This window comes from Triticum urartu, chromosome 6A (assembly GCF_056163025.1).
Source record: "Triticum urartu cultivar PI428250 chromosome 6A, HENAU_Tu73, whole genome shotgun sequence".
NCBI classification, from domain to species: domain Eukaryota; kingdom Viridiplantae; phylum Streptophyta; class Magnoliopsida; order Poales; family Poaceae; genus Triticum; species Triticum urartu.
Genome location: NC_141878.1, coordinates 35596674 through 35622988, shown reverse-complemented (window position 1 = coordinate 35622988; position 26315 = coordinate 35596674). Strand labels below are relative to the sequence as shown.

Sequence of the window (26315 nt, the reverse complement as noted above, 5' to 3'; positions counted from 1 at the left end):
GGTCAAAATGATGATTTTGGGAAAATGGCAGAAGGTGTTTGTTGTTGGTTTGGGCAAGAAAATTAATTCCACTTGCCATGAGAATTAACAGGATGGAATGGCACATAGAAGTAGGATGTTCCACCAAGTTTGAGCTCATTTGGGCAAAGTAGCCAATGTAACTTTGGTAAACCCTAGAAATCAACAGAATTGGCTTTACCAAGATTTAGTCATGCAAATCTATTCTCCTTGATGCACCACTTGGTGTAGTGTCATCATTTGAGGATTTGAACATGTCCACAAAAATTCAGATCAAAAGGACACACTTGGCAATGTAGAGTTATTCAAATTTGGTTCTGGATTTTGAACATGTCCTCGAATTGTTCAAATGATGTGCAAGTGAGTCTCGTATGAGTATGATGTACATCGTGAGAATATGGAACAACGAGTGGACTCCTTGTTAGTGTCGTCTAGGGAAAGATAGTGATCGGGTGCTTACCCCGGGTACTTGAGGTATCGCGGGTCGTGGATGACACAGAAGTTCCCCGGATCTTGTGGGTAAAGTGTGCAACCTCTGCAGAGTGTAAAACTATTCGAATAGCCGTGTCCACGGTCAAGGACAGTTGGGCGGTGCTGCTTAAACTACGTCCACATGTTTACAAACCAGTGTGTGTGTTTGGATAAGTGGGAAGAACTACTTTGGGTCAAGTCAAAGGACTTGACGTGATTGAGTTGGGTTGATGCCCACTCTATTTATGTTGATATCTGTAACCTATCCTCATGGTTAATTGAATTCTCCTGATGCATGTCTTACAAGTTGTTGAACATGTCATTGCACTCAAAAACTAGCTTTCCGCAAAAAATTACCTATATCATGCATTGTTGTATCTTGAACCAAAACATGGGTTGCTTGCGAGTACATTCAAAGTACTCATTGGCTTGCCACTGGTTATTTTATTGGTCAGGCATGAAAGAACGGGATATGATGAAGAATACTTCGGTGACGAACATGCGAGCTAGGACGCTTCCCAATCAGAATGCCTGTAGGGTTAAGGCAGATGGCATGGGTCCAAGTTATCGACGAAGATTTCCGCTGCAATGTTATAATCAAGACTTGACCATAATGGTCCTACTTGTGTAATACGGTATGTATGGATGTAAGACTCTTGTTATACAGCTTCTGTGTGTTCACTGAGCATTGATCTCTGGGATCACTGTACATGTGCATTCGGTGATCACAACTTATGAGTCGGGGTCCCCACAGAGCTGGTATTTTCGAATTTTTGCGTTTTGATGCGCAGCCTGCTCTGTTATAGAAATAACTTCATTTTACAGCGTGTTTGGCAGCAATATAGAAATGGGAGTTTATGTCTTGTCAGGCAGAACGAATCAAGCAAACATTCTTTGTGCTATATGGCCTTGGGTTACTAATGATACAACTGGAATACATACACATGTTTTCCAGAAGAAATTCCACGACGAAACTTTCTGAGTGCCTTGGAATTCAGAACAACGTCTCACTCCATGAATATAGGGTCTTGGCAGACAAAATCCTACCTTGATTCCTTAACAAGAAAACTGAAAATACCTGAAAGCACACCTTAGGGAAAGCCCTAGTCCACCATTTTGCTCTCATGGTTGGGACCTTCATGTTCTGCGTCCTCTCCGACTATCGACTCAGTGAACTCCAGCAACTGCCGATCGCGAAAACTGTCAGTGACAAACAAGTTTCGCACTTCAAAGGCAGGCTCGTCCAGATTGTCAGTTATTTTCTCTCATCCCAGGACTAAACAAAAGGGACTAGGTAAGCAGGCTTACTTATCAGCTCTACTTCTCCATTCCACACAGAGCGAACGGCGATGAAACCAGTCATGCCAGGAACGATGTATAGCAGAGCAGGCTGTGCGTCACAACACAAAAGACAGGTAAACAGAACAGGTGCCACTGATATTTTCAGAGATGACAGGACATCGACCGAGAGAGACAAGATGCCGCAGTATCTTAGTAACAGCAAAACTGCCCTGAGTGGCTTGAAACCAGTTTATCATTGTTATCTTTACTGTCGGAACCCGTGGCGTATCCCACTTGGTCCCTCGCGGAACGTCAAAACGCAGGGCGAGCGCGACGAATATGCCTGCAATCAAAATTATAAACATACATGTTATACATTTTGCATAGGAAAAAGAGCTCTTCCTAAACCAGGTATTGAACAGAATGAGAAATATATATACATTATACATTCTTCATAGGAAAATAATCGCTCCATCGTGTAAAAGAACTCTTCCTATTGTTGCTCTTCTGTATTCAAGAAAAATACAGGAATCTCCTACCCACATTTAATATATGATATGTTAAGTCAACTATTATGACTAAATTAAATAAAAAGGCACTGATACTCGTTTCTGTTTTCGCTGCATCAACAATAATCCAATTGTTATGCCTCGCAAGAAAAGTTACAGCAGAGCTGGCAGTCATAATGTAGCCTGGCATAACTATTAAATTAGAAGAAATCAGAAAAGAAAACCCAGTATCACTAGAATAGACAAACCTAGTACCACTAAGGCCTTGCTCCAGGAAGTTGCAGCATCCCTGCAACAATTATATATATGTATACCACTCCATTAGAATAGACACTCATGATTCTTTTACAAGTGTATTTAGAAGGAAAATGATGGCTTGGTTTTGCATCTGCCTACCACTCCACTACTAACAACACTTGTGATGCACGCAAGAACCAAAACAGATGCATTACAAACCTGCAGGAATTTCCACTTTTCAGACCAGTGGCTCGGTGTTCCAGTAAGATTTGAGAGAGACAAGTAGCTACCCCCTCCGTCCCATAATATAAGGCGTTATTACATCTAATATGTGAGCATATTAGATGTAATAACACCTTATATTATGGGATGGAGGGAGTAACTTGGGATTAATCTGACTCAGTCGCATCCCAGAACCACCAAAAAGATTTGCATCAATTGGAGCTAATCCATAAATATTTTACAGTGTAGCCATAGAGTTAGAAAAACGAAAACCTAGTGTTGGATTTCTTCTTAACTATCCTAATAAGATCATAACTATTTCTTCCTATGCTCTTTTTAATTATCTTCTTTATGAGTTGTGGAAGGTGCTACACATTTTTCTACCGACCACCCTAACATAAACTTCAAAGTTGCCCGGAACAAAACTCAGACAAAACAGAGTATATAAGCCAAAAAAAGAAAAACTATCATACCTTTTGGGTGGCTCCATCTAAACTAGTTTATGAACAAGCATCAAAGTTTAGTACTAGAATCTACAGGCATCGTCACACATCAAACGGTACTAGCTGCAGCCGGCAGGTTCAGTCCGCCGCATACTATCAAACTGAAGTGACACAATCCTACTGACTTGGAATAACCACACTACGCGCAATTGAACACATGAACAGATCACACCGCCAAACGCCAATTCTGAAGTGGCAAGATATCCCCAAAAAATATAGTCATGCAAAGAATAAAGTGATCTACGTGGGAGAGAGGAGCATTTCGATATTTTTAATTTTTATTATCAATCCTTCCTTTAAGAAGTATTTGAACCCCCTCTATACATCCCTGGTGTTTGGCTTTACAACCTAGGTTACCGGGACCAAGGTTAGTCGGCCGCATTGTTGCTTCACACAAAACAGTTGCCCAGCTGCCTTGAGAGATAAAGCACGAACTAGCTTTGTACACATGAACTAGCTTTCCATTTCAATAACGCTGTCGTTTCTGACTTCCCTGGACGGCCTTTCTATCTCAAGGGTAGAAAGGCTGCTCATTGGCGTTGCCGGCGTCGAGCTTCCAAGCAGGCTCATGGACCGCCTCTCGTTGTTCTTTGGTGGATCCTTGCCATGGACGAATGAGAAGAATCTTCTCAGGCTCTTCCTCTGTTCATGCCTCAGGTATTTGCGTAGCATGATACCAAAGTAGATTAGCAACGCGAGGACGCATGCCACGCCACAGATTAGGAACAGACCAAGGAAGCTCTCAAGGCGGAGCTGGTCCGAGTCAACAAACTCGCTGTTGTCAGTTGCGCACTCCCCTGTCTTGAGCCACTTGTCATGGATCCGCTGCAGCTCCCCATTCTCTGACAATGACAGGATTGCGGTGGAGAGGTCTACTTGCAAAGGGGAGTCCCTTGGAAATGCCTGGTAGAATGAACTTGTAAGGTGCTACATTTTGATTTGTGAGACAAAGTAGGTGCAGATTTTAGACTTGCAGCCGCAGAAAAGTGCAAATAAAGTTGCATAATAAACTAGATAGTTGACACAATTTGTTCAAAGTTAAAACTGCTATTCCAGGATATTAACTTCAAAATATTTTGCTCTTATATTCTAATCTACATTAAAGAATATGGTTCAAATGTACTTACAAAGCCCCATCCTCTGCTGGTGAAATCTGTACCAGCTACCGCAATCTTGCAGTAGGTTGACAAAAACAGTTCAACATAGGGTCGCTCGTCAACAATGGCCATAACACCTCCTTCCTTAGGGCCTAGCTTGAGGGCTTCAGCATATTCTTGTGGTGAACCGAGAGCTCTTAGCCTTGAACGTGAGATGTTGAGCTCCTTGACCATGTAGTCTTGTGCAAAAGAACCAACTTGGAAACCAATAGGATCATTACTATTTTTCAGGTCATCGATTCCTTTTATAGAAGTATCAAGTTGTTGCACGGTCAGGATGGAAGTAAGACTCGCGGTATAGCTGGATACAATTATCAAAACAACGAATAGCCATATGATCAGGACACCACGCCCTGAGGTGCTCATAGTATTTTCTCCTGCGGGCAGATACAGATGAAATCACGAGCCATGCCTCAGAACAAAATGTTACCTATGGCCAAAAAAACACATAATAGAGAAGGTTGGTTTACTCACTGTGTGAGAAGAACAACGTCGAAAAGCTGAACCTGCAGGCAATCAAAATAGAAATTATAATCACATCTGAGAGCAAGGAATCACGCCATGATAAGAACATTTGTAATACATGTGGAGAAGTATGTGAAAACAGAAAAAAAAAAGAGCAATGCATCATAAATATCATTAAGCGAATATATATACTGTGCATATATACGTTTCACAAGATCATTAAGATAATAGTTCCTTGGTAATCAGTAGATGCTTCATTTGGGTATGTTAACTGGCAACTGTTCTGAGGTGCTTGCTGTATGCAAACATATTGCACAAGACTTGTTGAAACATCAACATTTCTAAGAAAAAAGGAATGATATACTACAAAAAGACGATACAATAGGTGCAAGTCAGCTCCTTACCAGAAAATAGTTATTATTTGTTGACGTACTGAACCACGGAAATCATCATTGATCCGATGTTCAAGAACCCAAACAACCACACCCACAATAAGGAAGTACAACCCTGTAACACACCACATCTCCAAAGTAAATGGCTGCAAGAATGCCCAGGACGATGTTATATGCTGTTTAACCGGAGCCAAGATAACCAAGCCTGTTTCAATGAATGGCTGGGTGAAATCAAAAGTTACTGTTCGCCTCATTGTAATTGCGATATCCCCTATAGCTGCATCGAATTCCTGCAGGATAAGACCCCCCCTGGTCAGCATGGTATGATGAAATGGTTTTTTTTTATAAAGATGATGAAATGGTTAGAGGAAGAAAAAAGGCATTCCATACTTACATTTGATTCAATCATCTGTACGAGTTTGTCATAATTAGGATTTTCAGTACCATTCCCAAAAGGTACAAACTTGTAACTAACAGGATAAGGAAGCAAAGCCAATGCCTGAGTAAAGACATCGATGCAATAACCCTTCATGGACCCGGTAGAATTGTCTTTCGTGACAAACTCTTTGAAACTAAATCTGTTGGGAACACCAATTTTCAACTGCTTGGCATTAGAAGGAAAAACCCATCCTCGAGGCCTCTGTGCAGTCTCCCCAGGCCAAATAACATCATAGAGATGCTGATCAGCGAGAGAAATATTAGGAGGCTTTGAATATAGAGCCTCTGGAGAGACAATCGACAACAAGCCAGAATAATTTGACCAAAAACCAATGGTCCGCATGCCACTTCCGATGATGTTTATGATGTCATATGCAGGATGAATTAGGTTGCCTCCAGCATCGAATTGCACTTGCCCAGACACCCCAGTGAAGTTTACCTTTCTAATCTTCTCCAATAATTTATTTCCCATGTCAGAAATGCTCATTGCTTCAAGGTGAAGTGTTCCTCCAGTTTCATCATGTAACATCGAGTCATTTGAAAAGGAAATCCTACTACCATCATCAAAGAAGGCATCCAGAGCCCGAGCTACTACCCAGACACTATCATAAACATAAAAACCGTAAGTATTTACACGAAGATCACTATAGTTGTACTTTTTACTTTGCCTGCTCCATTTGGAGACCAAATTACTCTTCATCTTTGAGTTGGGGATATGTGGCCGTAAAGTAAGAACACCTTGCAGGCCAGATATAGTCTCAGCAGGAACTGATGAATTAGCATCAAGATATGCAGACAGCCAGTCAGTTGCAATCCACACATAGCCGTTGCCCATCATGTTCAGTTGTTTTGCCATAGAGAAAAGCTTGAGTCCAGGTTCAGCTCCAGTATGGAGAATGATAACACGAGACTCCATATAACTGACACTAACCAACAAATTTATGAGCTCACTTCTTTTAGCATTGGAAGGAAACCCAACCTTGTAGGAGATTTTGCAGCGCTTTAAAGCGAGTGCATCATCCAAAGCAGCAATGCCATTTCGACCATAAACATTGTCAATGTAAATGGCAGTCACTATCTTCCAGTGGTTGTAGTCAACAACTTCTGCCACAGCCGCCATTTGATAGAGGTCATTGGGACCAGTCCTGACAAAGAACGGGAACTGTATGGATGAAAGAGTTGCATCAGAAGCAAAGGACATCAAAGGGACCCGAAGCTCATTTGCTACATATGAAATGATGTGAGAAATTGTAGAGCACTGAGGGCCAATGAGTGCAATAACATCAGTCTCCATGAACTGCAAAGCTGATACAAGGAATACGGTATCATTGTCACAATTCCACAAGAGAAGCAAAAACTATTTCAACAATGCCAAATGAATGCGTAACATTAAAGCTAGCATACCTTGAACCATGCCAAGGAAACCATCAAAGCAATTTGTATCCTTGATTTGAACCTTTAGTGTAGTTCCATTTAGAATTGTTGGATCAGAGTTGATATCTTCCAAGGCTGCATGGATGGCAACCGCGGCAACACCTCCAGTGGTGGAGTTAAATTGAAGAATAGACCCAATATTCACAACAGGAGGCCTCGCAGCTAAACTCTTGCAGATGCCATTAGGAAACAGAAGCAGAGAGAGAACCAACAACATGAGAAAAGATATCTCCATTGTGCCTCAAATGGTGCAAAGTCTACTGGATGCTTGTCTTCATGTTAGCAAACTACTTATGTGTTGGAAACCCCCTGTAGAAAAAACATAGAGCAGATGTTATCATGATACCAATGCATAATTCTTGTATTCTCTAAAGTAACAAAGTCCATGTTAAAGAGCACCATTATTTGAAGCCTCAGTCCAAACGTTGAAAGGAAAACAACAAGGAAGCAAATATCAATTTGAATGAAGAAGTTACAGTATTTAAAAACCCGACGGATTGAATATCACGAGGAAAAGCAACTTGGGAGAACAATGACAGATGATTCGACTAAACACATTAAGTAAATACACCAAATCTCAAGCAACACAAAAAGAATTGTATGTGACTGATTTATACTACCATTAGGAAGGTACAGTTGCAAAGTTGGGCCAACAAGCATCCAAGAAAGTCAAGAAGCAATGTGGTCCTTGAGTTAAAGCCAAAACATGTGGCGTGGCCATACTACTCTCAACAGATTCCAGTTTCCAACACGTACATGTGCAGGAGCAGGTGCAAGTGCAGGTGTCAAACTTTGGATTATGCCCTTGTCTCAATCAGACAGCAAACAGACAAACAAAACAGAGCATACAACTTTATATATACTATGCTTAAGACCGGGTGCTTCCTGCAACCAAACAAATGGCGGTAAATGGTAAACAAAGAGCGCACGTCCTGGCATTTTCATCCGTTTCGTGCACATTTTCAGCAACTGACGGTAAACGGACTGAAACCTCAATTCGAATGAAGCAATTGCAGTAATAAAAACTGGATTGAACATCGCAATGAAAGTAACTTGAGAGAACAATGACAGATGATTTGACATTTTTTTTAAGGAAATACACTCATTTCTAGTAAGCAACACAAAAGTTTGGTCTGTGCCTCATTTATATTAACCATATTCTATACCATTAGTAGGAAGGTACAGTTCCAAGGCTGGGCCGACAAGCATCCAACAAAGTCAAGAAGCAATGTGTGGTCCTTAAGTGAAAGCCAAAACGTTTGGCGTGGCCATACTACTCTCAACAGATTCCAGTTTCCACACACTTTTGCTATGCAAGAGAGAACAAAAGCTGCTTCCGACAAACTTTGAATTATGCCCACGAAACAAACAACTATACTTGTACAACTATGCTTAAAATGGAACAAACATTGAAGCAGACAGCAAGCAAACAAACAGAACATACAACTTTTTCTTTTGAAGTGGGAACATATAACTATATATATAGTACTAGTATATGCTTATGATGGGATGCTTCCTGCAAAGAGGAACCAATGCCTGGAATGCCAAGCAACCGAGCAGAACCTGAGCACAAATCCCTGCATTTTCATGCGTTCCGTGCACATTTTCAGCAACTGACTGTAAACGGACCGGAACCTGAAGGACTGGAACGAGACCCCGGACAGACGTACACCCTGCACAATCCATCGAACACCTTGTGGACGGGCAATGCATGCAAAGAGTAGACCCACACCCAGCGGCAACAGCAACCGGAGCCGCCATTACTTGCCGGGGAGGATCAATACACAACCAGTGCCCTCGGATTCCTCAGTGAGACCCCAAGAAACGGCGGGAATGGCGGCCTGAATGCCACTGGCAGCACCGCAGCAGGGAAGTACTGTAGGACTGTAGGAGATGGGTGGGGTGGGGATTCTACTGTAGGACTGTACTAGAAGATGTGTGGGGATCCGAGAGCATGTACAGAGAGAGATTTCGACTTACGGATTGGATTCGGGCCCCGCCAAGAGGAAATGTCGGCCTCCACTCGGACGCTGGCTGCTGCTGCTGCCGCGGCGCCGCTCGACGACGACGAGGATTAGACTGAGAGCAGAACGCGAGCTGCTGCTGCCGTCGGTCGAGCTCATTATTTTATTTTAAGTGAGTGGTATTTATAGCGGAGGTGGACTGGGGAGAAAGGGAGAGCGGACTCGGTGGTGATGACACGCGGGTTCACCGGAATATACCTCACTCCCGGTTTATAAGTCTCATTTTGTGCCAAATTTTGATTAAAAATTAACTAATAAAATACTAATGCATGTCACAAAATTATATTGATGGATTCGTATTTGAACATAATTTTCAATTATAGTGTTATTTTCTATGACATGTATTAACATTTTGTTAGTTAAATTTAAGGTGAAAATTTGACACCAAATACAAAGATAAACAAAACCAGGACGTAGTACATCATTCGATATAATTAAGTTGACACAAGTCAATTGCACCACAAAGATAAACAAAACAAATTGATATTTTAAAATGTTTGAACCGAATGGAGCATCTCCTGTTAAGTGTGGTTTGAAAAACCTTAAGATTTGTTTTTCATATGATTTAGTCACAACTCATAAATGAATATCAAATAGCGAGGCACATGTGGCGATTGCATCAATTTTGAAATCCGCAACTTTGATCGTGCCTTCAGTACGCATTTGTTTGAGCGTGTGTGTATGGTGGGGTGACTGTGTGCGTGTGCGTGTACGCGTACGCGTACGTCAATGTTATTTCTCAAAAAAGAAAAAAAAAGAGGAAAAACTATGCATGCAACCTGCGTCGAAGAACCCTAGCTAGAGTGCGTGACTGACCAAAGAAAGGTATTAGATCCGATTCCAATGATCTTTATGCAGGGTGAGATGCAGATTAGCATGCCCGCAGGCAAACAAAATAACTGTCAAATGATCCAAGTTAAACTCGGCTTGTCAGATCAGCTGGCATTAGAAACTGAAATCAATCAAACGAAAAAAAATATCAATCAAATGCGTGTCACGAGCTCAACAGAGCCATGATTAAGACTAATCAAGCACCTGTAATTTAGTGAGCAAGATTACAAAGGTGAAGTGAGGATTTTGTGCTGATTGCACCCAGTTTGCAGAAACTTGGCTGCTTCATCTTCATGTGAAGTTCATGCATTTCAATCCTGAAAAATAAATAAATCAAGTCCATGCATTTCCAAGCAGAATATATGCTGCATGCAGCCTTAATCTTAGTCCGCATTACAAGCTAGGCATTTGCATCCAGCCCTGCAGGCTGCAGCTAGTGTAAATAATTCCATATACCCACATTGAAGAGAATTCACATGTAAGCTTACATTATACGTTCATTTGTATGCCATCACTCCATCTCCATGCACAGAACAAATCTTTTTAGCTGTAAAACCAAATGATGCTTTCGTTGTTTCTGCTTTTTCTTAATGATTAATTTCGCCCCCTTTTAAAAGTGCGCATTTCATGAAAGACAAAAAGGGCTATAATGCGCATGTGATTAGTATCTGATGCTGCCCGGGAAAATTCTGTAGGCTTTACGCTCAAAATATTATCCCTTGCGTGACTACCTTCTTATACATCCTAATTCTTCACTGATGGCCTGTATACAAGAACGGCAGGTATACACTATATATAGCACCAGTAAGTAATTGTGGATGATATCTATTCTTTTTTTTTGCGGGGTAATGATATCTATTCTTCACAAACTGTTTCAGCATGAAGATATATGGTTGATCCACATGATACTTATCAATCAAATCAAACAACTCATCTCCTATGCTGAAACCGAGCATCTTGCTGAAAATCTATGGTCTATTGTCTGCCTCATCTTCACTGTATTTTGCTTCTTTGGGATCTCTGCTATCCTCCTCCTCTTGCTGAAAGTCCATCCACTCTTCATAGCCTTGAGATAATCCATCATCTTCCTTAGCCCATCCTTCATCTACTACTTCTTCCATTTCAAAGAAGATTCTGTAAACCATGAGATTGGGAGTTGTTAACTTGGTCCATCTAGGAATTTTTCTGTAATCCACCACAACAACTTTCAATATAACCAAGCCTGTTTTACTTACTAACTCCATATCTACAGCCTGAGTGTAACCAATCATTAAGCCAATTTCACACATAGCCCATGGAAATTCTTCATAGTCTTTGGTACCCCTTTTGCTCCAGCGGAATTTGACCCAAACCACAGCCATTTGCATCATCATTCCAGATTTTCACATTCACCATGATATTTCCTCCCTTTAAAGGGACCCAGTCATATATAGCAGCTTCATTAATTCTAGCAGCTGATGGAAAGTTGACAAAAAGAACTCCTTCAGAAACCTTTCTAGCTTTCCAGTCCCACCTTCATGGTTAAGTTTTGGCCAAGCTTTTGATTAACATGTCAGCATCCACTTCTAAATCACATCCCTCCCTCAGTCTCACCAAAGCCACAACTTCATTTTTACTAGCACTGGAAATCTCCTTTGCATGCTCTGCCACAAACAATCCAAGCCCCTCCCCACCAAAACCAACCAGAGTAGCTACAGGTTTTTTCTGATGAAGCCAAGCACAGAATTCAGGTACATGAGAACCCTTAGTACAGATCACACACTTTACTTTTGCCTCACATCCTTTAGAGTTATGACCTTTCTCACCACACTTATGACAGATAGCCTTGTCCACAGAAGAAATTTTGCTATCAGAAATCACCCCCGAGCTTTGATTCCCTGCCACCACTGCCCCAGAGGAATTAGGCTTGGAAGTCTAAACTTCGCTACCCCCTCCTCCACCATTGATAGTGGTTGTACACGTCTTCTGTTGATATTTGCCAGTAGCAGGGGCGGATTAGTGTTTTGCAGCGGTGGCCAGTGAGGGTATTGATATATACCTCGATTGCCACCATCTTGTCCCCAATCCCCATATCCTGGCTCTCTACACGGGAAGTTCTGGTGCTGGTTACCTTGGAAATTTTGAAATGGCGGTCGGGGTCAGACCTGGGGACCTTGATCGTATTTGTCGAATTGGAATTCTCTCCCATAACCTTGATTTGGTCTCCAGTTTCCACCACCTCCACCATCCCTCCCTCCATTTCCACGTCCAGAACCAAAACGCTCACCCATCTTTCCTCCCATGATTTGGCTATCACGAGCGGCGGCGGCTGAGGGCGGACACCACAAATGGGAAATCCTAGAGTGCAAAAAGTGATTAGGGTTAACGACCTGTCTCTGACCAGGTTGTAGCACCCCACCCCACTCCCTTTTTTGGGATCCAATATGCACCCATATTTCTGGCCCAGCCCACCACCAACCGGCCCATTCCGATCCATAGTTCGAATCGAAACAAAAAAATCCTCCCTGAACTCTAAATCATCTCTAGATTCATCCTCCTGGCATGCTGGCAATCGTGTGGAGAGCGGCGCATCAACTAAGATGCATGCTGGTAGATAACGACCTCTCCCGCCATGTCCCATCTACAGACAATTCGGCTTAGAACCCACACCCACATCAACTGGCTTACCACCAATAATTTGGTACCAACAATCCTTGCTAACTGAATCACACTCAACAAGAAACACATGACTGGATTTATGACAAGGAGGAACACTTACATAACTAAATACAGGAGCCACAATCTTCTCTGAAATGCGGTCAACGGCACCCAATTTGCATAATCTGTCCCCTTTCTACTTGCCTTTGATTCCCTCTTAGCACAAGCAAAAGCATCAGCTAAAGTCGTTATATATGGACTCTGTCCAGCTTCACTCTCCTCTGAACATTTTTCATCATCTTCTTCAATTTGCTCCAACGCCCAGAATCTGCCTCCAGGTCGAGATCCAATTAAGCAATCAGCATATCCAGCTTCATCCTTTTGCCTACATCCACCGGGGTCAAATTTGAACCGTCTGTTCATCAAGCTCGTCCTCCTCTCTTCTGTCACAGACTGTGAAACTACAGAGGAATTCAAATTGTTGGCGACAAGTACGGCAGAGGATCCACTGGTTCCGGCAGCGATGGAACGCTTGCTGAGCGTAGTCCCACGAGACAAATCCACATCTCTTTCCTCCTCGGATCGCTTGATCTCCCCTCTCCCCTCGCCCAATGAATGAAGTCCACCGGCGGCGAGAATTGGAAGGGCGGCATCTGCACTCTCTCCTCCGGGGTGCCCTCGCAGTGAATCCTTCTCGCAAAATTCTTCATCTCTCGATCTGCCTGGATCCGGCAAGTTTGAACATACCTCTCTCTTCTGGATCTGAGTATCGGATATGATTCCGCCTCTGCTACCGCCTTCTCTTCCCTGCATTCCCTCTCGCATTCCAACCAAGAGAAGGAATCGTTGTTGATCCTCTACGCCCTCTCCATCCATCTTCGTTCCCTTGTCGCCAGCAGCTCCACCTCCGGCACCGACTGGATCAGACGAAGCACCACCTAGAACGCCTCGTATACGAAGGGGAGGGGGAACCCCGGCCCATGCGAATCCGCGAGTTATTACCCAAAACCACCACACTTCGGGCTAGGGTAACAGGTCAATACTAGATTTGAGCCAAGTCACAAAAAACCACTACAATTGTGCCTAATCTGTAACGGAGAATACTGATTGTTTGATTTCCTCAAGAAAACAGCAAAACTGATAGGTTGGGCCCACCTGTCAGGCTGAGTTGGCATACCTATGTGGACAAAAAATCTGACGTGGATGGAGGACCCACCTGTCAGCGTCACATATTTTCCCCATTTTCTTTTTTATTTCGCATCTCTGGCTTTCTCTTCCACGCCACATCTGTCTTTGCTCCGGCGAGCATGCTGCCATCCTTCTCCCCCCCTCTCTCTCTCCTGGCCTTAGCGGCGGCGGCCACCTATCTCCCCCTCCCTCACCGGCACTCCATGGAGAGGCAGACAAGCTGCGGCCGCCCCGATGATCCCCCGACGCCACCTCCCTGAGCTCGTGCGTGCGGGCTCACAACAATGGCCGGTGGCACGGCGTTGACCACAGCAAGGTCGTTGCGGCGGATAGAGGTGGACCATACGGAGGCAAGCATCCCGACAGCGAGCTCGCTCTAGGCACAGGCGACCTCGCGTCGTCGTTGCCATCGCCGACGGATCCGCGGGCCTCCTCCTATCCCGACGCAAGAGCGCCCACCACGTCGGCGCTCCATGGCTGCTCCAAGCCTGCCCCGCCGGTGCTCGATGGGGAGGCGCATGAGCTTCCGCCACTCCCCCATGACCCCCGGCACCATACCTCCCGGAGCTCGGGCGCGTGGGCGCACGATGGTGGCCGGTGGCAGGATGGTGACTGCGGCGAGAGGTCGATGCAACGGAGGGGGAAGGACCGCGTTGACGGGCACAACTGACCTTGAATGGCGCGACGCGTGCGGCGGTGGCGCCGCCGCGACCGGCGACTCCGGTTGACCGGCACGGAGCTTCTCCATGGTGTCGCTGGTGTCGTGGTTCTAATTCTGACAATGATGTAGGGGGGTAAGTATGGAGAGGCAAGATCTTAGCTATAGAGGAGTTGTAGGAACGCAAGATTTACGAGTTCAGGCCCTTCTCGGAGGAAGTAATAGCCCTACATCTCGGAGCCCGGAGGCGGTCGACTGGATTATGCGTGTGTGAATTACAGGCGTGCGAACCCTTTACACTGAGGAGGGGTGGCTTATATAGAGTTCGCCCGACCCCTCCGGCCCTCAGTTATGCAGGGTTTTAAATACACGCCCCTAATAAAGTGCTATGATGACCATAAAGGCTACTTAATAACCGACCGTTAGCATGTGGAGCGCCTTTAGGTCACCTGCCGTCGAGTGGCTTGGTCTTGGTCGAGTGATTGCTTCTTGGTCGAGTATCTTCAAGTCTGTCGAGTGAGACACCTTCAAGTCGATTGAAAAATGATTTCTTCTGGAGATGTCCTTGGGTAGGTCAGTTTGGACAGGTCCATGACCCTACCCTAGGTACATAGCTTCATCATTAGCCCCCGAATGGATCGAGGTTTGAGTGGGACAGGGTTTGAGCATTTTTCCGACTCGTTTTTCATGCCGCGAGCATACCTTGTTTCGGACCAATGAACCCGAGTGTTGACAGCGACTTCCTTTCCAGTCGCCTTGATCCATTCTTAATTCTTCGTCGAGTGAGTTTCTTTACTCGAAAGGCTCTGAGTGACGGTGCGGAGGAGATCTTTGGTTTGACAAGTTGTTCTGCCGCCCGCGGATTTTGTGGGATCCGAATTTTGGGAAGCGCGCGGGACAGGGGAGGCCGCAGTAATCGGATGGGATAGAGCGGAGCCGCCTCGATCCCCGCGCCACCTTTTTCGCCACGTATCGCGTGCGCGATTGTTACGGGATTTGACAGAGCTGCCTGGGCCTACCCGTCAGCCACTTGGAAGTGGCCTCATATAAGGCGTTGGACCGGAGTCTCCCGAATAGTGCGTTCCCATTACCTCTTCTCCTCTTCACGCCCCTCCGATGCGCTCGCTCTCGCCCCAGCGCCACCGCTCCGTATGCGTCTCGCCGGCGACAATGGGGAAGGAGAAGACGGCGGCTCTGGAGCGGGCAAAGAAGGCAACGGCGAGGTCGAAGGGGAAGGCGACCAGCCGGGGCGGATCTTCCTCGCGAACCGGCCTGCCGAAGGGCTGGATTCAGGGTGACTGGATCCACTCGAGGATCACCCAAGAAGACCTCGACGACCTGGCCGAAGGGGGGCTGATCCCCTATGACTCGGCACGGCTTCTGGGGAAGGAATCTGAGCCGCAACCTCGGGAGGGTGAGCGTGTTCTTCTTGCCACCCATGTCGACCGTGGATTTTCCTTGCCTCCTCACCCTTTCTTTCGAGGGTTTCTGAACTTCTTTGGGGCACAACTCCACCACTTTACTCCCAACACAATCGTTTATCTAGCCGCTTTCATTTCTTTTTGTGAGAACTTCCTGGGTTGCCGGCCTCACTGGGGTCTTTTCAAGCACATTTTCACTTGTCGCTCCCAGATGCTGAAAAAGGCTAATCCGATTGACGAGAGGACGCAAGTGATTCATATGTGTGGGGGTCTTGGTATCCATATGAGAGGAAAAAGTTCTTTTCCGACCATGATTCTTCCCGACTCAGTCCGCGGATGGCAGTCGACCTGGTTTTACTGTAAGGACCAGTCGACGCCAGGGTAGTCGACTGGCCTCCCTCCCTTTACCATGGACCGAGTGAGGAAACCCTCCCCTTTGAAGGTGCTCCTGGAGGAGAAGGCGCAGGTGAGGGTGCTGGTCGATCGAGTGGTCCAGCTTATCCATGACGGGGTCACTGGTATGGATCTCTTGGAGGTCTTCCTTCAGCGGCGCATCCAGCCTCTTCAAGCCCGAGACCATCCGATGTGGATGTATTCGGGTCTTGAAGACTCCACTCGGATCCGCCCGGAGGAGGTCGACGACGACACACTGGAGAAGTGGCTGTCGGGCATTACCGGGAACAAGGACAACCCCAGGGGAGCCAGGAGAGTCCCTCCATTCGACCAGTCTCATGCACCAGAGAAGGTCTGATTCTGAGTTTTTGCTTTGTAATTTGAATTCGCTCCTGCATACACTGCGTCGACTGACTTTATTCTCTCTGCTTTCTTTCAGGCCATTATTGAAATGTATTCAATGCCCAACGGAGAGCAAGAGCAAGCTCTGGAAGGTGAGGCGAGTGGCGGCGACAGTGGCGAGTGGACTTCCGACGGTGAAGGGGGTGGAGGAAGCGACGACTCAAGTGATGGAGAAGAAGTCGAGTCACCTCCTCGCCGGGAGAGGCGATCCAAGCTCGACCAAGAACGACCGAGTGCCCGTGAAAAGGTAACTGCTCAGGCTGGTCAGTCTTCGAAGCGTCCTCGGGTCTCTTCACCAACCCCGACTGAGAAAGCGCCAAAGCACCCCAAAGTTGCAGAGCTGAAGACTCGGAAGGCGTTGCCGAAGATTAAGATTGACATCCCCATTTCTTCCGCGTGAGTGTCTCCTTTAGACGCTTCATGCTGTTTGTTTTTCTTATTTTAACTGGTCAGATTTTGGGATTGTCAATGCTGCCACTTCCGGGACCTCAGCTTACAGGGACGAGGACGAGGTGATGGAGGATGCGGTCACTTCTAATCTGGGTATGATTTCTGTCGTACTGTCTTTGTTTGGTCGATCCAATTGCAATGTGCATCATTGGGTGATGTGACTTTGGCAATTGCACCCTACACAGCTCCCAACGTTATTGACCTCCCTGACGATGATCGTCGGACGATTTGTCGAGCCTCTTCTTCGTCTTCTGGGAGCTCTTTCCTTAGGATGTATGCAATATACGGTACTGTCCAGTCGGGAGTGCTGACCAAGACTTCCATGATCAGGTCGACTACAGCTGGAATTTCAACTTCAGTCGAATCCGTGGCGCTTTTTGGCTGCGGGGCCTCTTCACTGAAGGGATCCTCCTGAACTGATGGTATGTGAATGTGTTCCAAAAACACATTGCTGGGATGGCTTCTCTTTTGTAACCTATTTTTGCCAGATCATCAGCTGCTTGATTTTTCAGTCGGGGTATGTGATGAAGTTCTAACCCCTCAAATTTCTTCTCCAGCTTTCTCACTGCATTGCAGTAACCAGTCATGGCTGGACTTCTGACGTCCCATTCCTTCATCACCTGATTAACCACCAAATCTGAGTCGCCATAGACCATGAGGCGACTGACGCCGAGTGAAATGGCCATGCGCAACCCATACAAAAGTGCTTCGTATTCTGCCTTGTTGTTGGAGGAATCAAAGTGGATTTGAAGAACATAACTGAGTTTATCTCCTCTGGGGGAGACCAACACTACTCCGGCACCGAAACCATTTAGCATCTTGGAACCGTCGAAGAACATGGTCCAATGCTCCGAGTGAACCTGAGTTGGCAGCTGCTGTTCAATCCACTCGGCGACGAAATCTGCGATTGCCTGGGACTTAATAGCTTTCTTTGCCTCAAACTTGATATCTAGAGGAAGGAGTTCAATCGCCCATTTTGCCACTCGACCGGTTGCATCCCTGTTATGCAGGATCTCTGATAATGGAGAGTCGCTGACGACTGTAATGGAATGATCAGAGAAGTAATGAGCAACTTTCTTTGTGGTCATATAAATCCCGTATACAAGCTTCTGATAATGAGGATATCTTTGCTTCGATGGGGTCAAAACTTCAGAAATATAATATACTGGGCGTTGAATTTTGAAGGCCTTTCCTTCTTCTTCCCGCTCGACCATAAGTACCATACTGGCGACTTGTCCCGTGGCTGCAATGTAAAGCAGCAAAGGCTCCTTACTGATTGGGGCAGCAAGAACCGGCTGGGTGGAGAGCAGAGCTTTGAGCTCTGCAAACGCTGCATCAGCTTCAGGAGTCCACTCGAACTTGTCGGACTTCTTCATCAATCGGTAAAGGGGCAATGCCTTTTCACCGAGACGAGATATGAATCGACTTAAAGCGGCCAAGCAACCAGTAAGCTTCTGGACGTCGTGCACTCGCACAAGACTTTTCATTCGGAGTATAGTGCCGACTTTTTCTGGATTGGCGTCGATTCCCCATTCGGAAACGAGAAAACCGAGTAATTTTCCGCCAGGAACTCCGAATGTGCACTTTGATGGATTAAGCTTGATATCATACCTCCTGAGGTTAGCAAAGGTTTCAGCAAGGTCAGTCAGCAGATCGGAACCCTTCCGTGACTTGACCACAATATCATCCATGTACGCCTCCACATTCCGACTGATTTGGGTAAGCAAACACTTCTGAATCATCCTCATGAATGTGGCTCCGGCATTCTTGAGGCCGAACGGCATGGTAACATAACAGAAGCACCCGAATGGAGTGATGAAGGCTGTTTTGATCAGGTCCATACAGACGGATCTGATGGTACCCGGAATAGGCGTCTAAAAAAAGACAGTCGCTCACATCCCGCAGTCGAGTCGACTATCTGATCGATGCGGGGGAGAGGAAAATGATCTTTCGGGCAGGCCCGATTGATATGTTTAAAGTCAATGCACATGCGAAGTGACTTGTCCTTCTTGGGGACCATAACAACGTTGGCGAGCCACTCGGAGTGGTAGATTTCCCGGATGAACTCCGCTGCTAAGAGCCGAGCCACCTCCTCGCCAATGGCCTTTCTCTTCTGGACAACGGACCGTCGGAGATGTTCCTTGACAGGTTTTACTTTTGAGTCGACTCTTAGGCGGTGCTCAGCCAGCTCCCTGGGAACACCCGGCATGTCAGAAGGCTTCCATGCGAAAATGTCCCAGTTCTCACGGAGGAACTGGATGAGCGCTTCTTCCTATTTGGAGTCGAGTGTTGTCGAGATATGAGTTGGAGCAGTGCTGGGGTCGGTCGGGTGGATGTGAGCTGTCTTCGTATCGCCAGTCGACTGAAAAGCTGATTCTATAGCGGGCTTCTTGGCTCGCAACAAATCACTCGGGTTTGCAGTCTTCTGATATTCCTGCAACTCCACCACTGCCATCTGAGCATCGACGATCTTCGAACCTTTCTGAAAACATTCTTCCGCTTTCTTCCGATTGCCCGTAATAGTGATCACACCTTTGGGGCTAGGCATCTTCAATTTGAGATACACATAACATGGTCGGGCCATGAAGCGTGCATAAGCCGGCCTGCCCAAAATAGCGTGGTAGGCACTCTGGAAGTCTACAACTTCAAATGTCAACTTTTCTTTGCGGTAATTCTTGGAATCACCGAAAACCACATCAAGAGCAATCTGGCCGAGTGATTCAGCCTTCTACCCAGGAATGACTCCATGGAAACTCATGTTGCTGGCACTGAGTCTGGACATCGGAATGCCCATCCCTTTCAACGTCTCAGCATACAATATGTTCAAACCACTACCACCATCCATCAAGACTTTGGTCAGTCAAGTGCCTTCAACCACTGGGTCGACCACCAGAGCTTGCCTCCCAGGGGTGGCAATATGCGTTGGGTGATCGGACTAGTCGAACGTGATGGCAGTCTGAGACCATTTCAAATAACTTGGTGTCGCCGGAGCAACCATAGTCACCTCTCGGTTGATGACTTTCAGTCGACTTTTTCTCTCAACATCAGCAAAAATCATCAGGATGGAATTGACTTGGGGGTATCCATCGTCGCTATCTTCCTTGTCCTCAACTTTGTCTGACTCCTTCTCTTTATCTTTGGGTTGCTTGCCGTGAAACTACTGGATTAAGAGTCGACACTGTCGAGTGGTATGTTTTGGGTAAATAAAATTACCCTCTTCATCTTTCTTAGTGTGTACGAGGCACGGCAAATCCAACACATCATTTCCGTCTTGGTCTTTAACTTTTTTGGGGTTCCAAGGTCCTCTGGGTTTCCCCTTAAACTTTCCTTGAGTCACAGCCAAGGCTTCCCCAGGAGCAACTGGCTCGGCTTTCCGCTTCTGTTTCTGATTGGAATTTCCTCCGATTTCTTGGTCGACTGACTTCAACTTGCCACTCTGGAGTCGATCCTCATCTTCTCCATTAGCGTACTTGGTGGCAATCTCCATCATTCGGTTCAGAGACATATCTCCGGTTCGACCGAATTTCAGATTCAGTTCTCTGTACTTGACGCCTTCTTTGAAGGGACAGACTGCTTGGTGGTCAGGCACATTCTCTACTGTGTGGTGCAACGTGATCCATCTCTGGATGTAATCCCTCAAGGTTTCATTTGGCTTCTGCACGCAGGACCGCATTTCCGTCAACCCTGCCGGTCGTTTGCATGTTCCTTCGAATGTGGTGACAAACACTCAGGCGAGATCTTCCCAAGTGTAAATGCTGCTGGGTGCTAACTGGTTCAGCCACGCTCTGGCCGAGCCCTCCAACATGAGAGGCAGGTGCTTCATGGCCACCTCATCATTGCCGCCGCCAATCTGGATGGCCACTCGGTAGTCTTCAAGCCAAGTATCGGGTTTGGACTCGCCAGTGAACTTGCTGACTCCAGTCGCCAACCTGAAGTTGGGAGGAATCACAGCGGCCCTGATGGCTCTACTAAAGTACTCTGGCCCCGAAACATGTGCTCTGCTGCTGGTAGGAGCATCTCTGTCATGTCCTTCCCGGTGAGCTCTGTTCCTGTCAACCAAACCTTGAACGAGAATGGATCTCGCATTGAAGCCTGGCTCCCTGGAGTCGACTGGAATCCTTCGCCCAACACTACGAGGGCGCCTATCATCCTGTTGTCGAGGCGCATACGACCCGCTCCTCGGGGGAGGGATGGGCACTCGACGTCGATCATCACGATGGAATCGGTGATCATATTGCTCATGGTTACCATGCTGATTACGCCGGTCCCCACGTCCCTCACGCCTCGGGGGTGATCTTGGGCTATGAGCCGACTGGACTGTGTCTGTAGCAACGGATCTACTGTGAATCATGTTCCGTGACTGAGAAACAGCGGAATTCTGGTCTCCTGCTGCCCGGAGCAACGCTCTGATCTGCAGCAAGCCTTTGCCAGCCTCCGACTGGGAGGGCTGTATCGACTCTGCTATGCGGGCTGCAGCTGCTAAATTCTGAATCGGAGTTCGATATACCTGCGGGGGCGGGAAGAGTTGACGTCGACTGGATTCGGGAACCCATTGTCGCGCACGCTCGTCGAGTGCTCGCTGGAGGTTCTTCAGTCGAGTGCGCTTGGCCAAGTTTTCCAGGCACGCGTCCTCCAAGGCACGAGCCTTGGGGGTTTCTCCAATGATAGGAGTGTGCAATGCATCCATGTTCCGGCGGTGAAGTTCTTCTCTCTGCAGCGACGTGAGAGGCTCGGGAAGATATTCCTCATGAGGACGCGACGGGTCGCCTCCACCCGCGCCTCCGTCGGTGCGGGGAAAACCGGAAGGACTGGGAGGTCCATCGACCATCAGAACCTCCGCCGTTGGATCGCTGCTGTCGCACTCGGATGCGGTCTCTGCGGAGCCGATCGATAGGTCGAACAGGCCGTAGAGGGATTCGTCGGGCTCGATCGCCGCGACTTGAGGGGTGGCCAACTGGCGTGCCACCGCGTGTCTCACCCACCGCTGGAGTCTCGACCGACCAGAGCGCTTGCGCCGGCGGGAAACTGGGAGGGAGGACAACACAGGAGCCGACCGGTAGGGGGTCGACGGTTGCCGCAGGAGAACGCCGCGGACGCACGCGCTAAAAGTGCGTTGCCCCGCGGACAGGGGGTGCGTCCACGTCGAGCGGAGCCTCCTGAAGCCACGCGGAGTCGTCGGCGATGAACGTGAGCGCGCCGAGACGGATCTCGCGGCCCTCCACCAAAACTCCGCCGAAAACCATGATGATTCGGGTCGGAAAAGATCGCAACTCCTCCAACAAAACGCTAAAACACCTGCCCCACGGTGGGCGCCAACTATCGTGGTTCTAAGTCTAACAGTGATGTAGGGGGTAAGTATGGAGAGGCAAGATCTTAGCTTTAGAGGAGTTGTAGGAACGCAAGATTTACGAGTTCAGGCCCTTCTCGAAGGAAGTAATAGCCCTACGTCTCGGAGCCCGGAGGCGGTTGACTGGATTATGCGTGTGTGAATTACAGGCGTGCGAACCCTTTACACTGAGGAGGGGGTGGCTTATATAGAGTTCGCCCGACCCCTCCGGCCCTCAGGTATGCATGGTTTTAAATACATTAAGGTGGTAACGCCCCTAATAAAGTGCTATAATGACCATAAAGGCTACTTAATAACCGACCGTTAGCATGCGGAGCGCCTTTAGGTCACCTGACCGTCGAGTGGTTTGGTCTTGGTCGAGTCATTGCTTCTTGGTCGAGTATCTTCAAGTCTATCGAGTCAGACACCTTCAAGTCGATTGAAAGATGATTTCTTTTGGAGATGTCCTTAGGTAGGTCAGTTTGGACAGGTCCATGACCCTACCCTAGATACATAGCTTCATCAGCTGGTTCTGCCATGTGGCACTGAGTCAATGAAAAAAGGGAAGAAAAAAAAGAGGCACTGAGTCAATGACATGTGGTTCCCATGTCCACCTCGACGTATTTGTCCACATAGGCATGCCATGTTAGCCCGACAGGTGGGCCCAATTTGTCAGTTTCGCTATTTTCGTGGCCAAATCAGCCCGTCAGTGCTCCGCGTTACAGGTTAGGCTTTTTGTGACCTGGCTCAAATTTGATACTGACCTGTTACCCTATCTTCAAGTATGGTGATTTTAGATAAATAACTCTGAATCCGCAGACACGCGAGGAGGAGGAACCGAGCGTGCAAATCCGTGTCAACGCGGCGGCAAGAAGGAAGGCTTCGGCGAGCGGCGCGGGGTGAGGGTTGGTGGACGAGTCGCGGGAGCGGGTGATTGACATGACCAGCGCCTGGTGTTGCATCGACATAGTTGCGTCTAGCGCTTGGATCTTTCCTTCCCCACGAAACTCATCATTTTCAGCTGTGAACTCATTTTATTTTTATCTATGAACTCAGTATGTGAACTCATCGTTTTATTTTGTGAGATGTGAACTCATTTCATATTCATATATGAATCGTGGTAGAAATATCTATATGAATCGTGGTAGAAGTATCTATATTCATATATGAATCGTTTTATTTTGTGAGATGTGAACTCATTGCATGTTACCGTGTGCCTTGCGGCTCTGAATTCAAATTTGAACCTTGCAAAAAAATATGAAAAAAAAATCATGCATGTTCACAGCACATATTAAGATAATCCCTCAAAACTTCAGATCAAAATTTGAAACATACATCGAGAAGCAAAAAAGAGAAACTCAGATGTGAATAGTATACAGAGAACCATTCGCAACTATTCATGACAGATTTCTCTTTTTTGCTTCTCGATGTATGTTTCGAATTTTGATCTGAATTTTTGAGGGGTTATCTTAATATGTGCTGTGAACATGCATGATTTTTTTTAAATTTTTTCGTAATGTTTAAATTTGAATTCGGGTCGCAAGGCACACGGTGACATGCAAAGGTGCATGTCACCTGATCTGTGTCCTGTCAATGGACACAGATCAGGTAACATGCACCTTTGCATGTTACCGTGTGCTTTGCGGCCCAAATTCAAATTTGAACTTTGCAAAAAAATATGAAAAAAAATCATGCATGTTCACAGCACATATTAAAATAATCTCTCAAAACTTCAGATCAAAATTCGAAATATACATCGAGAAGCAAAAAAGAGAAACTCAGATGTGAATAGTATACGGAGAACCATTCGCAACTATTCATGACAGATTTCTCTTTTTTGCTTCTCGATGTATGTTTCAAATTTTGATCTGAATTTTTGAGGGGTTATCTTAATATGTGATGTGAACATACATGATTTTTTTTAGATTTTTTCGTATTGTTTAAATTTGAATTCGGGTCGCAAGGCACACGGTGACATACAAAGGTGCATGTCACCTGATCTGTGTCCCTTGCCAATATACTGACTTTTGAGGTCTACATATTTTTCACTTCTAGCTAAATTCCATTTCCTGTCTTTTAACAAGCTACAGCGAGTGCAAAAGAACAGATTGCAACAAACGTCACTAGTGGCTTTGATTGTATCCGTGATTGTATTTGTGGAAGACAAACGTACACTCTCCTGTACGTGTCTGTAATTCCCTTTTCCTGTCTTTACATACGCTGTGATTAGATACATGTAATTGCCAAATTGCAATGCAAGATTCAAGTAAAAGATTAGAGCGAGCGTCACTTACAGGTTGCTCGCATCTCCATCTTGAGAACATGCGCATGCACGCATCCATCTCCTCCTCCAGTCGGTGCTGCTGCCATCACGCCACTGGAGCTGCTGTTCAGCGCCGCCCTCGCATGTCTTAGCTCTCGGGACGAGCGGCGCCAACGCACGAAGGGGAGGGCGAGCTGCGTTGGCGTGGGCGAGCACAGGCGGCGAGCTGCGCTGGCTCGCGCAGGCATCCGCGAGGCTGCGCCAGCACATGCAGATGTGCACGAGCACCGGCGGTGAGCTGCAGTGCCTCATGCAGGCATCAGCAAGGCAAGGGTGAGCTGCGCCGGCGCGAGCAGGCGTGGGCGAGTACCGGCGGCGACCTTCGGCTCCTCACACGGGCGTGGTCAAGACGAGCTGCGGCGGCGCGCGCAGGTGTGGGCGAGCAACTGCCGCGACCTGTAGTTGCTCACACGGGCGTGCTGAAGCTGAGACGGCGAACTGCGGTGGCTCGGGAAAGCATCACCGTCATGACAAGGACGAGCTAGCATCAAGCAATTCCCATCCCATCCAACCAGCCCACAAACGCATCGGATAAGGTTGAAAGACCCAACGGGTGTGATGCCCGGAGTCGTTGGCGCAGGTCCATGTGATGAATGAAACGAAACCAATAGACAATTCAGCTGGAGACTAAAAAAACCTGGTTGCAAGTGTATATTACCCAGGTGGGCGGCTGCCAAAGTGTTCCCTTGTGGCATATGTGGACACTTTGGCAGCCACTTGGTTATTAACTTATTATACATTTACAAGCATATGGTGGTGTGTGATCGGTGCAGGTCTATATATGTACTGCTTGTACCGAACGTTTGATCAATTAACACAAGCACAATTCCCGAGCTGGGCGTAGGAGGATGAAACCAAGCAAGAACAAGGTACTAGTCCTCCAACCTCGTCTTCAACCATTTGTTGTTTCCTTCTACACTGTTTTTACTTGCGTTCTTACACATTTATGTTGTTGTATCTCCTGATGTTCTCGCAGGTTGGTTGTGAAGATGGGGCGCATATCCAGGACTTACTAGCCTGCAGCTCCGCCTGATGTGCTTTCTTCCTCAACAATGGTGAGTGCAGAGAAGGTCCCGATTCTCAACACAGCCTACAATGCCGGTATGCACCATTCCGTCGCTGGTGACTGGAACCCGAACATGAAATCTGTGTTCAATGGGATGGGGATGGAGGAGTTGTGCAAAATCAAACTACTAGGCCCTGTTCGGAACTTCCCCGCTCCGTGGAGGTGGGGAGCTGGCTTTTAGCAGCTTCATCAAATTAAGCTAAAGTCTTGTTCGCTCTTGGAGTGGAGTTAAAGGAGTAAAGAGAAACCGGACGCAGCCCTAGGCAACACCAACCGTATTTTCTCCATGTATCTCCTAGCTAGGATAGACCCAAAAACAATGAGGATGGACGTTGATGACCGGAACTACATAGAGGTGAACTCTAGAGTGCTTAGGACTAGAATCATGTGGACGAAAAATAGATATCCCCGGTGATGCTTGCTTGGCTGACCGGGAAAACTTGCTAGCAAATTTGCATGAAATTTTGGA

At 46.8% G+C, this 26315-nt stretch overlaps 1 protein-coding gene across 2 annotated transcripts; it reads right to left on the bottom strand.

The window, feature by feature from the left end:
• Positions 1-1359: 1359 nt before the first annotated feature.
• On the bottom strand, positions 1360-25348 carry LOC125515960 (glutamate receptor 3.1-like). Of its 2 annotated transcripts, XM_087531083.1 has the most exons (8): positions 24752-25348; positions 10187-10299; positions 7098-7436; positions 5650-6998; positions 5268-5545; positions 4873-4904; positions 4369-4775; positions 1360-4144 (listed from the first exon to the last, which is right to left on the bottom strand). In XM_087531083.1, the coding sequence occupies exons 3-8, from the start codon at positions 7360-7362 to the stop codon at positions 3695-3697; spliced, it is 2781 nt and encodes a 926-aa protein (XP_087387209.1). In that variant the 5' UTR covers positions 7363-7436; positions 10187-10299; positions 24752-25348; the 3' UTR covers positions 1360-3694. The 2 variants fall into 2 exon arrangements, with proteins under 2 accessions (XP_087387209.1, XP_048537391.1); XM_048681434.2 differs by lacking the exons at positions 10187-10299; positions 24752-25348 and adding an exon at positions 9108-9242.
• Between the last annotated feature and the right edge of the window lie 967 nt (positions 25349-26315).

Bases quoted from the DNA above. Each gene is read 5' to 3' on its own strand.
- LOC125515960 (XM_087531083.1), bottom strand. From the start codon at position 7,362: ATGGAGATATCTTTTCTCATGTTGTTGGTTCTCTCTCTGCTTCTGTTT. The intron at 6,999-7,097 runs GTATGCTAGCTT...TCCTTGTATCAG, and splicing joins TTTCCTTGGCATGGTTCAAG to CTTTGCAGTTCATGGAGACT. The intron at 4,145-4,368 runs GTAAGTACATTT...TCATTCTACCAG, and splicing joins CCAGCAGAGGATGGGGCTTT to GCATTTCCAAGGGACTCCCC.